We start from the raw sequence: 15,228 nt of genomic DNA, 5'->3' as shown, positions 1-15,228 counted from the left end.
GATGGTATAGAAATTTAAATTTTAATTAATTAATTAATTAATTAATTAATCATCATCTCCATAAGGAGAAACCATGGGACAGAGTTATTGGCTACTTAAACCTGTGAAGGACGTCAGTGCCAGTAGTTGAAGAAACTCCTTTACATTTGGTATGTCAAGTCCAACTTTTAAAACTTCATTTATTATTACCCACTATTGCATTTATAGCCATATTTATAGTTTGCTCATTTCAGTTTGTATTGCAGTTAAACAGGTCAGCACCTGCAATGCTGAGAAGCTCTATTTTGAAGGGATCAAAGACAGGATAGTTAGAATCTTTAAAGGGTTTGAGTTTAGCATGCTGTTCCTGTACCTGTTGAAGGAATTTGAAATTTGCTTTCCACCTTCTTTTTTATTAAATGGCGCTAGAATAAATATGCATCCAAGCAAATAGTAAAGGGACACATCATATATGGGCCTTCTTCTCTCATCCCCAAATACTTAGCATGAGAAGCCAGCTCTGACATTGAATAACCGATGATTGGATTTTATAAAAAGCCAGGGAAGTTGCCACATTCACTGCTGCATAGTTGACATGTTAAGGTCACAAAAGACGTGAAAGAAACCATTGTGGTAGTTTTCAGCTAGTTTTAAAGTGGCATTTTGCTTTACAGTGAAAGCCTCATGTTTGTTACTTAATTCTTTCATGTGTTTATTTTGTATATTTTTTTAAATATATGCTCTTTTTAAAATCTAGGACAGTGTGCAGATACTCAATGAAACAGAATCCTCCCCCCCCCCCCAAGATCCTAATATGATGCAATAATAAATAATATATTGTGTGTTCATTATGAGGTTTGACATTCATCTATAAACTGCTTCAGATTTCTGTCATGGCGCCAGCTTCTGTTATGAGATCTAGATTCTAGATAATTGGGCAAATACATGTCTGGAAGTACAACAACAAATGTTTTGAAATAAAAACCAGTGTTTCTAATAATCCTACTTTCATATACAGTACTGTATTGAAATGTAGCTACTGTTTTTATTGTGGAGTATTTCAGAAGTACCGGTACACTGGATGCCACATTATATCAAAATTACAATAATAGCAAGTAAATTACATAGTAATATTAAAGCATAGATAATAATTTGTCATATTCTAAAAGAGCAGTTGGACTGTTAAATATTAACATCTACCTGTAGATGTAACAAGCTTTTAAGATGTCCAGAATTACTCTGAAAGAAGGAAGGAATGGATATAATCACTTTTTGAAATACTTTGCTTGCCAGGGCTTACTTCAGGGCTGGTCCACCCATGAAGCAAAGTGAGGCGACTGCCTTAGGCAGCAGGATTCACAGGGCAGCAGATACTGATGTCTATCTTCAATCACCCTTTCTTTTCTGGTGGGGAGGCAAGGCGCCATTTTGTGGTTCGCCTCAGGTGCCAGAATGTAGTTCTCCGGGCTGGGAGCTGCAGAGTCCTGTAGCTCATTTTGCAGAGGAAAACCATGTGGGTGAGTGTCAGTAAACGAGGGGAAATAAGAGAGATGAGTGGGGGGTGCTCGTGTAATCGCACTGTATACAAGTTGTACAAGTGACAAAGTATTTCAATTTCAATTAGTAGGGGAGTTCTAAAAATGGTGCAATCCATGTGAATCTGAACTAGCTGTCATAACTCATAAATGCTTTTTACATAGATGATTTTATATGCGCACACTAAAAATGCAATGGCCCAAAGAAAATTCAGAATGCTAAAAAATCTCACTTTATACCCCTGAGAGGCCCTAGTGACCTGCCAAACATTCTTAGAATAAAACATCACATTGAACTCCGGTATGGGAAGCAGAAATACCTTTACATCCCTATGGTGCCAAGGTCATTGAGGTGGCATTTCTTTTCCTCATCCTTAGTCTTGGTCAACATAGCAGAGCCCACCACTGACCTATGGGGAAAGGGAGTGTGGCTGAGCAGCATAATAAAACAAAAGATGGTGAACCTTTGGCACTGTAGATGTTGCAGGTCTCCAGTTTCCATCTGCACCAGCCAGGATGACTCCTGGCCAGGTGTGATGGGAACTCTACCCCAGGAACAACTGGAGTGTTATCAGTTACCCACCCCTGATCGAAAGAAAAGTAGACCACATCCTCCTTAGCAGGTTTAATAAACATCCATAGCATTTCTAAGTACAGTGGTACCTCGGGTTAAGTACTTAATTCGTTCCGGAGGTCGGTATTTAACCTGAAACTGTTCTTAACCTGAAGCACCACTTTAGCTGATGGGGCCTCCAGCTGCCGCTGTGCTGCCGCCGCATGATTTCTGTTCTCATCCTGAAGCAAAGTTCTTAACCTGAGGTACTATTTCTGGGTTAGCGGAGTCTGTAACCTGAAGTGTATGTAACCCGAGGTACCACTGTAACAGGATCCATTTCTATAGAAGCATAGTACTGTATACGGCATTACATCCACAAATAGCACAAGGGGCATAGGAAGCTGAAAGGGCAGTTGCAAAGTAGTGAGGAAGACTCTGAATGGAGCATTTAAATGAGTTTACTAAAAAGGGGTGCAGGGCATGGATTAGCCATTTGTGATGAGACCATAGACCCAATAGGAGCAGAGGAATTAAGAGTGAAAGCTCTGGGGGAGGGAGTGAGATTAACTGATGATCTGTTTATTTCACTTAATTAAGAAAAAGTGTTTAATATTCCATAATGTGCATGTAAATGATGATTAATATTTATTTATACTCCTCTCCCCCCCCCCCGATGGAACTTAAGGTGGTTTACAGATAAAATCAAGAACCACTAAAAACAGGAAAATCAATTATTAAACTACAATTAAACAATGATAGAATTAAAACTACATACGTATTTAAGACCTGTTTGAAACATGCCAATAATTACAGAAAAATGGCATGGCACCAGCCCTTTCATTAAAAGCAGTCAGTTTCCCAAAGCCTGTTGGAACAAAAACGTCTTTCATCTGCTGGCAGAAGGACAACAAGGAGGGAGCCAGTCTAGCTTCTCTAGGAAGGGAGTTCCAAAGTCTGGGAGCAGCCACCATGAAGGCCCTCCACCACATCCCCTCCTGTGCATGCCTGTGAAGGTGGCAGAACAAAGAGAAAGGCCTTCCATGAAGATCTCAACATCTGGGCAGGTTTGTGTGGGTGGATACGGTCTTTCAGATATCTTGGACCTAAAATGGATAATTCACAATAATCCACATCTAAGAAGCTTCAACAAAGCATACTTTTACTGGTGACCCCAACTATTCCATTAATGCTCTCCATTTGCAAGTGTGATAACACCAAGGTATAAGGCACTTGCTCACTTTATAATAGTGGTCTACATTAAGGTCAGTAGAAGAAAATTATTCCAGTTCAGTAGCTTGGAAAATGTAGAGTTAAGGGACCATAAAGAAAAAAAATCTTCAGGAGTAGTCCAAAGAAGGAATCAGCTCCTCTGGGATGTCCACCTGCCAGACATCTTTGCGTCCTCGTGTAGGAATAGGTTCCAATAACCATCTGGGGTTTGAAATAACTGTCAGGTATTTCTGCTCCAGGCCTGAGAGGATGGCTTTATTTTCTAGTACCAAAATGTCTTCAGGAGGCAAGAGTTCTGGGCACTGTGATGTCTCCCCAATGTCAATTAGTCCTGTATTTAAAACACAAATATTGCTATAATTTTCTTCCTAAAAAAATGAAATTACTGGCCTATTTATTTTTATTTGCAGGACTTTATCCTGCCCTTCAGTTTGAAGCATTTGGGGCAGTTTACAGAATGTAATAAAATACAGTAATAAGACAAAGAAGAATACAATGCTTAATGACAGCATCAAACTTTAAAAAGTCAGGAGATAAAAGAGATTAAAAAGATCTGGGGGGGCAGACTTCTCCTGGAATCTAAACGATAATAGTGTGGATACCACATGAGCCTTCGCAAGGAACAAACTCCATAAATGGAACCCTTTGGAAAAGTTGCTTGCTCTCACAATAAGTAGATACCCAATAGGCTAACAGATGGGGGAATTGGTATTTGTGGTATAGTTCCAACTCTCTCGTGCATTTTCCTTTGCTTTGTGACATTCCCCCAGTGCTTCCTTTCCCCTCTTTAACCTATTTACTAGTGTGTATGAGAGGAGTCTGGATCCTGCCAACCTAGCAGTTTGAAAGCACGTCAAAGTGCAAGTAGATCAATAGGTACCGCTCCGGCGGGAAGGTAAACAGCATTTTCGTGCACTGCTCTGGTTTGCCAGAAGTGGCTTAGTCATGCTGGCCACATGACCCGGAAGCTATACGCCAGCTCCCTCGGCCAATAAAGCGAGATGAGCGCCGCAACCCCAGAGTCGGTCACGACTCGACCTTTACCTTTACCTATGAGAGGAGTATAGAAACCATTGGTCCTCTTTGTATCCTGCTGCAAATGGTGCTTCCAGCCAGAGCCTTTGTAGTAAGCTTAGCAGTCATGGGATAAGGGAGTGGGTCCTATGGTGGATCAGTAACTACCGGTAGTTAAAGAACAGGAAGCACAGAGTAGTAGGAATAAATAGGTAGTCCTCACAATAGTGTGCTATGGGACCAGTGCCTTTTTAAACTTGTTCATAAATGATCAGGAGTTAGGTGTAAGCAACAGAATGGCCGTTTCCTAATGACACCAATAAAGCTAAATTTGGGGAGATTTAGGACAGGCAAAAAGGAAGTGCGTCTTCATGCAGCACATGCTTAAATGATGAAATTTGCTACCGCAAGATGTAGCACTAGTAGCCAGCTTGGGAAACTTCAGGAGAGGATTAGAAAGATCACAAACAGGGGCGTGTTATTGCACTAGTGTGAATTTTCAGTCTGGTTAGCCACTGTGACAGCAGAGTAAATGAGCCTTGATAGGTAAGACAAAAGGCCTTCTTTAAGTTTCTTATAAAACACAGAACATACAATACAGAAGTTAAGTGTATTACTTTAAATTCTCAGTGTGCAACTGGCTAAAATGCAGATTGCATGCTTTTCCTTGAATCTTCATCAGTAAAAGGGCTCAAAACTTAACTTTTCTTTTCTTTTTTAATGGAAGTTGAACATTCAGGAAGGTAACCTGAATATTTACTAGGGGACTAGGCTGTCTTAGCTAATTTGCTTCCTACTTTATGGCCATAGCCTTGAAAGGGACCGCACCATTTGATGAACCTTCTTCCAGTTTCTCTGCCCTTCCCCTTGATCTGTGCAGGATATACTTTCCCAGATGTACTTTCACCATCCTCATGATAGAATATGAGCAGATTCTTTAGACTGGGGTGGGCAGAAGTAAAATAATAATAATAATAATAATAATAATAATAATAATAATAATACAGTGGTACGTCTAGATACGAACGGGATCCGTTCTAGAGCCCCGTTTGCATCTAGAAGCAAATGTAACTAGCGACGGTACGTCTGCGCACGCACGCATCGCTTTTCACCGCTTCCGTGCATGCGTGTGATGTCATTTTGAGTGTCTGCGCATGCGCAAGCAGCGAAACCCGGAAGTAATGCGCTCCGTTACTTCCGGGTTGCCACGGAGTGCAACTCAAAGCGTATTCAACCGACATATGACGGTACTCTACAAAGTCAGCATTTCATGTCTACTGGAAGTTTAAAAGTTGAGCCACTGTCACTTACCTGCCACAACACCTCTTCCAAACCTTTCACCTGCATCCAATAGCTCTTCAATTTGAGTCACTGTCATCCCAAGCCTGTTTGTGAGGATGTCTTTCCAGGCTTTGTCGTCCCAGTCTTTAAAAGCAATGTGGACAGCAATGGTACAGGACTCGTACTGGGCCAGCAATGGTCGCCAACGGGTCTCTATTGTTTTTACTTCGTTTAAAACCAACCCAGCATAAGGTTGCCGGAAGGAAAGGCAGGGAAACTTCATTCTTCTTTACTTCTTTAGTCCTTTCTTGCATCACCTTTATTTCCAAACAAACAATTTAAAACCAGAATGAGGAACACATATTCTCTCTCGGCAAGTGTTCAGCGATTGCATGAATCTGCCTGCCAAATTAAAAAAATGAGGGGTGCTTAAAAGCTGCAACATGACTGAAAAGATATTTCAGTTGAATTAACATAATTTAGTTTTGTAAGTAAAATGTGTGTAAAATTGTTTAGAAAACATTAAAAATGATTGCTAAATAGTTGCAGTTATATTATGTAGTAATATAATTATTACTAAGCACTACTGACTTTTCAGAAGGTGAAATTGAAATTATTTGGTTTCTGAAAGCAGTTTATGGGCTTCTTCCTCCATTGTAGGTTTACCAAGTGAAATGCTGTCTAAATCACAAAAATAGCAGCGCATTTGGACTTCTCACTCCCAAAAACATGTTTTCAAGACCTCTTCTCACTGAGGACATTTGCTAAAGCTATGTCTCGCCCGCTAAAATGGTGTGCCCTAAGCGATGCCACAGAGATCCTCAACTACCACATGAATCTCCTTCTTCTTATTTTACACAGCACAGTATTTCAAATAGCTGTCATTCCAGCCCACCTTGGCTTGCGAGGCAGACTCTTTGCTGACCATTTTAGTCCCATGTGCACAGAAGTGCGGGGGGCAGGAGGCTGGCGTCCAAAATGCATGCGTAAAGGTTTAATCGCAAGAGCTGCAGAACCCAGTGATGTCATGCACCCTGCGGCAGTTGGGCAGTTGGAACCGTTATGGCAGTTACATCTTAGCAGTTAGAGCAGCAGTTAGAGAGTCAGTTAGTCTGTGACACTTTAATCTACGAAAGACAGAGCTGTCAACTTCAAGATTTGAAAATATGGGATCAGCAGCCTCACCTGTCCTGGGGACAGTCTACGGGATATCAAACAATCCGGGATAGCAGCGGGAAGTGGCGCTGGAATAAGGGAATTTCCCGCAAAAAAAAGGGAAGGTTGACAGCTATGGAAAGACCGTGTTAGCAATTCAAGAAACATCCACCGTATGCATCACCTATTTAATCTGCAGCTGCAAGTACACTAAGTAAAAGTCAGGTGTTTTAAACTTTATTTGCGCGCGTGTGTGTGTGTATAATTTTTTTTCTTCTTTTACAATTTAGAATACTGCTTTAAACATCCTTAAAATACCTTCCCTTCTTCTCTTTCCATGGTTCATTTTGCATATCATAAATCCCTGCTTTTTTATTTTTACAAAAACTAAACCATTCAGTATTCCATTATTCAAAACTTATTTACATCGCTGAATTTATCTTAATGCTGCTAACGTTTTCAAGTGTACACAATTCCCCCCCCCCAATATATTCAATAAACGTTTTCCAATCTTCTCTAAACGTATGTTCTTCTTGTTCTCTTATTCTATGTATTAAATCTGTGAGTTGTGCATATTCCGTCAACTTAAGATGCCACTCTCCCTTTAGTTGGGACCTCGCTTGTTTTCCATTTTGGGGCTAACACAGGCTGCAGTAATGGCATACATAAATAACCTTTTTTGACACTTGGGAAGTTGATGTAAACTTTTAAAGGAGAGGGTCTTGCTTAGTTTCTACAGGAGGGAAAACAGAACTAATCAAAGGGCCAAGCAGCCCAGGGCTATTACTATGCAATTTGGGAACTAAAACTAATCCTCACAAGGAGGAGGTTTAAGAGAGGATGCTTCCTGGGGAGCAGTTCCCATGGCATGCAGCAGGATCTTTCCTTTTTCTCTCTCTGAGTGAAGCCTCCTCCTCAGACCACGCTGCACTTGTCTTCGCCACCCTCCACACCTCCTCCACCTTTTAACACCAGAGTGTGAGTTGCCAGTTACAGAAAGGGACTAAACCTCACCTGGCTAACCCATGGCTTTTCCTTGCAGCCATGCGCAGGACTGGGAGGGAGGGAGTCACCGTAGAGGGAAGGGAGGGAGTGGGGTTCCCAAGGGTCATCTAGCCCAACCCCCTGCAGTGCAGGAAGCAGTTAATGAATTATGGAATCACGGAGTTGAAAGGGGTCCTGATGGGTCATCTAGCCCAGTGTACGTGTAGCAAGGTCAGGTGGTACCCAGTGCAGAATTTTTTTTGCCACCCCCGCCCAGTGGAGCTGGCCCAGTCTCCAAAGGCACCTTTGCACCTTGCCAGCAATGTCCGGGTGCATCCAGCGCTTTCCCCGCCTGTCTGGGCTGGGTGATCGGGCTGGTTCCGGAGGGGAAAGCGAGCTCCCTACGTAGCGCCTAGGCTGCTAGAGGTCCCTGATTTCCAAAAAGCCATAGGGGCAAGGGCGGGGGGATGTTGCCCAATGGCAACAGCCCCCCCCCAACCTTAACTGAGAAGACCATGTTTTTAACCCCCCGATATCTCATGGTAATATGTGGGAAGTTTTTTTGGCGTGAACTGTAAGAATCTGATTTGATATTTTAAGCAATGTAGTTAATGTGTTGTTTGTTATGTTTTATGTGTGATGTGCAACTTGAAAATGAATAAAAATATTGTTAAAAAAGAAGATCACGTCTATATCTATAGCTATAAATGTAGTGGTTTTCTATCTAACTATATATATTAATTAACATAGAAAATTAAGGCTGATTATGTTATCACTGTTCTGAATGATCAGTGTTTTTGCTGTATACTTTAAACTCAACCACGTAAGAGATTTTCTTTACAATTAATTGGCATGCAAATTCTGTTGAATAAATGCATAATAATTTCAGCCTATATATTTTATACATCCCATAGTCATTTTACTCCAATGTTAAAAACATTTTGAATATTAGTATTGCTACCTATATGACTTATTAGTCACTTACCACAAGAAATCTCTAAACAACATAAAAAAGTTAAGGCACAAATGTGTAGCACAAAACCGTAACAATACATTTCAGTAACACCATTTCAGTAATCCATAAACAGACCCAGCTGAACCCCCTCCCTGCAATATTTCATCAAATAGGCCATTATCAAGCTAATCATAATCCATCAAGTTTTAGTTTAGCGTCAGAAAGATGGCTTAGCATTTATGATGGTGCCATGTGGACCCCTAAATAAATTTGTTAAAGTGATCCTGGTTTCTTCATTCTTTTAGCAGCTTCAGGTGTTTTAATAAGACATTAGTACTAATACGGGGTCTTGCTTCTGAATAATCACACATAGAATCACATTCTACACCTAACTATTTTAACGCCTGCAAAACAGAACCTTTTCCAATAAAGCCCAGCAATGGTATTTTTTATAAGATGCTACTGTTTCTTTTTATTTTTAGTGATTGTAATTTTAAAATTGCTTTTAACACTGTATTTTAAATGTCTGCAACCCAGCCCAGGGCCTTAGAGCAAACGGTAGTTAACAAATTAAAATAATAATAATAATAATAATAAATAGAAATGGAGACGGGGTAAACTTGATGCTCGAGTTTCCGAAAGAAACGTATTGTGGGTGCCTTCAAGCGACTTCCGATTTGCCCGGCCTCCTCACCTAGGGGTTAGCCCTCCTCCCTGAATCTTGATGTGCCAGGACTGGCTGTAGTTACTGAAGAAAAAGTGCTGTCTGCATGTGCTCAGGCGCACTCTTGCTTGCAATATTTTCATGAGTCCGAGATGAAGTTGGGCAGAGGGAGAGGGAAATCACGCAAAGAGAGACGGCCCTTTATTTTATTTTTTTACTTTTTACTTTTATACGCCACCTCCTGCAAGTTCACAGTGGCCTGTATGGTTCTCCCCACCCACTCACAACAACAACCTTGCAAGGTTGACTGAGAGACTGCTCCAAGGTCATCCAGGCAGCTTGATTGCTGAGTGGGGATTTGAACCCTGGTTCTCCCAGGTCCTAGCCTGACTTCTAATTCCTCTTCCCCTTTCCTCTCTCCTCTGAGGAGTCCCAGCAAGAGGCCAGCATCCTGTTTTCTCACCTCTGGGGAGCCCACAAGCAGAGCATTGGTGGAGGGGGGGAGGAAGCAGGTGCCCCCGCTGGACTTTGTCCTCCACCCCAAAATAGCTGTCCAGAGAACACCAGTAGCATCCTGAACACTCCTTTTTATTATCTAAAAATATTTTAAGCTCATGACCTGCTGTCACTTCCCCCCTGGCCATGACTCCTCACTGCTTTCCATTTGCAATTTTTTTCTTTGTTTTCAGCTTTCTCCGCCCTGCCATTTCTTTCTCCCTGTGTTTTTCCTCCTCCGCACGTGCATCAACTCCTCCGATCGCTGTTTCAGGAGCTCCCACAAAACCTTTCCTTTTGCCCCCTCCCCAGCTCAGCTCCCGTCAGACCTGAAACCCTGTTTCAGCTAGGAAGTTGCAAGCCATTTAAAGACCGTTTTTTAAAAAAATTAGGGGAGGTGTCACAGAAACTGTGCTTTTAAGCTCTCCATAAATTATCTGGGGAATTCTAAAGCTTGCCCCCTTTTTTGTGGCTTCTGAAGTTGACCCTAATGTAAAGGTTATTACCCAACTGTGGAGCTTGGAATATTCTTCCTATAGACACAGCTATGGTTTGCTTTTTATAATATGCATCTTTCTGCAGGAATATTTACTTTTGGTTGGTTGGTTGAAGGGGGACACTGGGGTGCTGTTTCTCTTTTTTTAAAAGAAATGTTATAAGATCTGGTACCACAAAGCCATCACAAGGCACTAGCCAAAAGCAGGTTTACTAAAGGGATGGGCGCTTGTATTTTTGACAGCAGCAGCACAATACGAAATTTAGGTGAAGCGCGTACAGGCTGGGGAACCTGCTACTACACCTGGTGTTCTGTGTGTGGCTGTTGTCATTATGCACTTGGTAAAGGTGCATTAAGTAATCTTTAAAGAAAAGAGGATAAAGCAATCAATCCTGGCTCTTCCTTTTAAATTGGGGACTATTATCAGCGCAGCCCCAAACAATATTTACTCAGCAAGTAAATCCAACAAACTTCGACTGGGTTTACTCGCGGGGAAGTGTGCATAAGCCTGCAGCCTGGCTCCTCCAACCCTCTCCTCTAGTGCGAAGGCTGAGGAGAGGAAAGAGCAGCGGCGAGCAAAGCGCAAGGGAAGTGAAGCTCCTAGGACTGACTCTTTACTTCTCTTATTTCCGTGTTTCTGCTCTCGCGCATGCGCGGGACTCAATCTCTTCAGACCGTACCATTAGCAGATCATGGTTGCGGGGGGTGCCCGCTCTTTCCCCAGCCACTATTCTCGAGCTTATTCGCCCCTGGAAACTTTCTGCTTTAAAGCTGTGGTAACACTGACTAGCCTTTGATTCAGTTCCTCGTTTGGGCTTTGGCCTCCCCACCCATTTCCGGACGTTGGTACACTCCTCTCCCAGCAGATCCTGTGGCTGGGCAAAACCACCTCACTTGCCCCATGGGGCCGAATCATAGCTGTCAAGCTTTACCTTTTTTAAAGGGAAATTCCCTTATTCCGAATAGGATTCCTCGCAAGAAAAGGGGAAAGTTGACAGCTATGGGCCGAATGTGGACCCCCCCCCCTTTTCAGGCTGAAAGAGAGTGACATTCGGCGTCCCCCCCCCCCCCACTCCCAAGCCTACAGGGAGCCACTCTCTGGGTTTGGGGGAGTCGCGGGCGGTGGGGGGGGCGTGCCAAATGGTACCCCCCCTCAGCCTGGCACCTGCTGCGGGCCTCACCCCCGTTGCTACGCCCCTGATCCAGCCCAACCCCCTGCAATCGCAGAAGAGGGTCGCCCAATCTCCGTTTTGAAACTTCCCGAGGGAGTCCAGCTTCCTGCTTACCTAGCAGGTGTACTGCTGCTTGTTCTTGCCCCCGGTGCGCTCACAGGGTACCCCCCACCCCTCCGAAATCCTGAGGCGGGGAGTTCCGCGAGACAGCTCACTCCACGGCGCCCAGGCCTCTCTCTCGCCTTACTCCGACCACGGGCGCTGAACTTCTCCCCTCCCCCATCCCCAATGATGGCGCCTATTCCTGTCCCTTCACGCCCCCGCCCTCGCCCGCCAAGGTTGGAGGCCGGCCGAAGCCGCGGCCTCTCTGCCGCCCCCTGCCCTGCTTTCCGCGCACCGCCCTCACCTCCCGCCGCGGCAGTGCTCGGCTCCGCCGTTGCCCAGGCTGCGAAGAGCGCAGTTTATTCATACGATGCTCGCCTCCCTTCTTCCCTACACGGGGTCTCCTCATGAGGTGGAAATCATGGCGTCGGAAGCGGCGGCGGGGGGGTTGTCTCTTTCCCCTGCCGCTTCGCCTCAGAGGAAATGGCCAGCAGCGCCTGCATGGAAGAGTTTTATTTAGCAGCTTCGCTTCGCTTTAATCGGCCAAGGCGGCGTGCGAAGGCGTATTCCCCGTCTACGTCTGTCCTCACAACTGCCCTGCGAGGTAGGCCAGGTTGAGAGATTTTTGCCGTCTTCATTCCCTGCCGTGTAGTTATCTCTTCAGACGGCCGTCGCGCCGCGACAGAGTCAGGTCGTGCATCCACAGCATGGCAACCCCCTTCCAGAGGGATACGGATTTTAAACAGTGTGTGGGTTTATTTCACTGTCATATATCTCATCTAGACATAGTGCAAGTTGCTGAAATGTGACCTAGTTGTAGAGTTCTCTCTTATAACGATTAGTGATAAAGTTGTTATTGTTGTTGTTGTTGTTGTTGTTGTTGTTGTTGTTATTATTATTATTAATAATATAATGTAGGAATGAATAATCCCTGGCACAGGTCTGATGCAGCACTCCCAGGATTTTTTTTCTGCACCCAATAAGATAAGACCCCACAGATCTTGGTATATTGCACCAGGTTGGGCAGATATATACCGGTGTATTGCACCAGGTTGGGCAGATTTAATCCCCTCCACCAAGCCCAGCACTCCAATATAAGTCCATGATCATCAGACTGATCATGTTATGGCCAGGATGAAGTAACAACCCTTCACTTGGATAAGCTGAGGAGCTGTGTAAGAGTGCTAAATGGCAACACCCAACCAGCATGAGAAATGTGGAGGTTTGGCCAATGGTGAATATGGTAATCGTGTGTGTTTGTAGATACATATTTCTAGTAATCAGATAAGAGGGCAGACAAACCAAAGTACTTTCCACAACACATTGAAAATTAACTTTGAAATTCACTACCCCAAGATGTAGTGATGGATTTGACAAGGGGATTAGAAAAATTCATGGAGGATAAGGCTGCTAGCCACAGTGGCTGCCTCCACTGATGGAGACAATATGCCTCTGAATACCAATAGCTAGTAATCACAAGCAGGAAAAGCGCTGACTATTGCATTCAGGTTCTGCTTGTGGGTTTCCTATAGGCACCTTGGCAGCCACTGTGAACCGAATGCTGGACTAGATGGGCCAAGGGCTTGATCCAGCCAGGACTTTTGTTTTTTATATACATGTTTTTATTCATTTTTAGGTCAACAGAATTATACAACCAACAAAGAACATTACAACATATTAGTCGACACAACATGCTACAAGAATAAAAGTTATGAATGTTCCATATATCTGTATTGGCTTAATTCAAGAAACCATTCTACAAGCTTAAATGAGAGTGTGGTGGTGATCTTTTGTGGTCTTCTGTTTTCACCTAGTCTAGAAACGGTAACCAAGTGCTGTAAAATAGGGTTACCAGACGTTCCTGGTTCCCAGGGACAGTCCCGGGATTTGCAAATCTGTCCCTGGGAAACGTGGCAGTGGCAGTGGCAGCCTCAGCAGCCGGAGCCAGCCTGGTAGCGCAGTTGGCTCTGGCTGGCTTCAGGAGCTGCTTGCTGCCTCTGCCACTGCCAAAAGGGAACTAGGGACGTCCGGTGGTACAGATCTCTGGCCCCCTTCCCCCTTTGTTTTGACAAGATTGGGGGAGGCTTGGGAGTCACAGGTGGGCGGGTGTTGCCCAGGAGGGGTGAAAGGCGCATGGTTTCTCTGCCAGGCAAGGTGCAAAGCCCTTTTTTTGCACCCTGTGAAACATAAATGTGCAGAGTTTCTTTAAAACACTGGGCAGCAGTGCGCTGCCCGCCCGTGACTCCTGAGCCTCCCCTGATCAGTCAGAACAAAGGAGGAAGGGGGCAGGAGATCAGGGAAGGCTCAGGTGTCACGGGCAGGCAGCGCTCTGTTGCCCAGTTTTTTAAAAAACTGCATTTATGTTTCACAGGGTGCGAAAGAAGGGCTTTGCACCTTTATACAATATGCATGTGTGCTTTTGCCTCGCTATCCCCACTACTGACTCCCTGTTGCTACTCAGCTTCCCCCCCCCAAAAAAAAAGTGTCCCTGGATTCATTGAAAAAACTCTGGTAACCATACTGTAAAAGGAAAAGTGAGCTGACTTGCCTTGAGTAACTTTCATTTGATTAGTTAATTCTTTTGTTATTGCAATTGACCAAACTGTTGTGTACCATGTGTCCAAAGCAGGACTGGCCCAAGAGATTTTGTCACCTGAGGGAAACCACAAAATGGCGTCTTCCTGCTGCCAGGCAAGAAGGGGTAAGTGAAGATCTACATTGGGGGCAAGGGGGGGGGGTGTTATGTACTGAATTGAATAGGATCCAAACTGCAGCAGTCTGATTGGTCCTAGAACAATAGGATCCAAAATGCAGCAGTCTGGTTGGTCCCAGAACAATAGGATCCAAAATGCAGCAGTCTGATTGGTCCTAGAACAATGCAGCAGTATGGTTGGTTGGCAGGAACCACCCAATCAGGCTCCAGATAGAAGTGAATCCACAACCTGATAGGCTTACAGTAGAATTCCAGAATTAGCCAATCATGTGCAGCCCATTGTGTAAATAATGTATATAAAGCAGATACTTTGAGGGGACATTCATTCATTCCTCCTCATCACTATGAGCTGAATAAAGAGCATGAAATCACTTTGCGACTCTGAGTATATTTCAGGGGGACAATATCTACATTGGGGGCAAGGGTGGAGGAGACCAGCAGTGCCTCCTAGTCACCAAGAGACCACTGTAGATGTGGCATGGGGGACCAGATCCAGCCTCCAAGGAGCGCAAAACAGCTGTTGCTGCCACCATGGCAGCAGCAGTGGGCAGTACATTCATTAAAAGCCCCTGTGGATCCTGCCACCTGAGGCAGTTGCCTCACCTTGTCAGCCCTGATTGAAAGTAAGACCCTCTGCATTATAAAGGTAAAGGTAAAGGTACCCCTGCCCGTACGGGCCAGTCTTGACAGACTCTGGGGTTGTGCGCCCATCTCACTTAAGAGGCCAGGGGCCAGCGCTGTCCGGAGACACTTCCGGGTCACGTGGCCAGCGTGACATCGCTGCTCTGGCCAGAGCCAGAGCCGCACACGGAAACGCCGTTTACCTTCCCGCTGGTAAGCGGTCCCTATTTATCTACTTGCACCCGGAGGTGCTTTCGAACTGCTAGGTTGTCAGGC

The 15,228-nt window shown here is 44.4% G+C and overlaps 2 protein-coding genes and 1 long non-coding RNA gene across 23 annotated transcripts in view; 2 read left to right on the top strand and 1 right to left on the bottom strand.

Moving 5' to 3' along the window:
* The window catches only part of LOC307208339, a 51,887-nt gene extending 49,126 nt beyond the window's left edge, over positions 1-2,761 (top strand). Inside the window, exon 2 of the long non-coding RNA XR_013835108.1 lies at positions 2,386-2,761. This is a non-coding gene — a long non-coding RNA (uncharacterized lncRNA). The remainder of the gene's footprint in view (positions 1-2,385) is intronic.
* LOC307208296 (protein EOLA1-like) lies at positions 1,001-12,054 on the bottom strand. 7 transcript variants are annotated; one of them, XM_079962965.1, is made up of 3 exons: positions 11,923-12,054; positions 5,626-5,997; positions 1,001-3,631 (listed from the first exon to the last, which is right to left on the bottom strand). In XM_079962965.1, exons 2-3 carry the CDS (start codon positions 5,876-5,878, stop codon positions 3,408-3,410), a joined length of 477 nt encoding a protein of 158 aa, XP_079819091.1. In that variant the 5' UTR covers positions 5,879-5,997; positions 11,923-12,054; the 3' UTR covers positions 1,001-3,407. The 7 variants fall into 7 exon arrangements, with proteins under 7 accessions (XP_079819091.1, XP_079819094.1, XP_079819093.1 ...); XM_079962968.1 differs by having other exon boundaries at positions 5,626-5,912; positions 11,923-12,045; XM_079962967.1 differs by lacking the exon at positions 11,923-12,054 and adding an exon at positions 11,732-11,855 and having other exon boundaries at positions 5,626-5,912.
* The window catches only part of LOC307208299 (transducin beta-like protein 3), a gene marked incomplete at its 5' end in the record, with an annotated part of 171,556 nt that continues 163,028 nt past the window's right edge, over positions 6,701-15,228 (top strand). For 7 of the 15 annotated variants that reach the window (XR_013835051.1, XR_013835052.1, XR_013835056.1 and 4 more), the window contains 2 exons: positions 12,102-12,222; positions 14,245-14,319. Coding sequence is in view for 3 of the 15 variants with exons in the window: in XM_079962974.1 (XP_079819100.1) it covers positions 12,102-12,222; positions 14,245-14,319 (196 nt within the window). Of the gene's footprint in view, positions 6,956-12,092; positions 12,223-14,244; positions 14,320-15,228 lie in introns of those variants that run through there. The other 8 variants (XR_013835048.1, XR_013835050.1, XR_013835055.1 and 5 more) reach the window with 5 other exon arrangements.

The sequence above is a fragment of the Podarcis cretensis genome (genome assembly GCF_951804945.1).
Source record: "Podarcis cretensis genome assembly, chromosome: Z".
Lineage (NCBI taxonomy): Eukaryota > Metazoa > Chordata > Lepidosauria > Squamata > Lacertidae > Podarcis > Podarcis cretensis.
The sequence above is the reverse complement of the archived record's forward strand: the minus strand, read 5'-3'. Positions and strand labels throughout refer to the sequence as shown.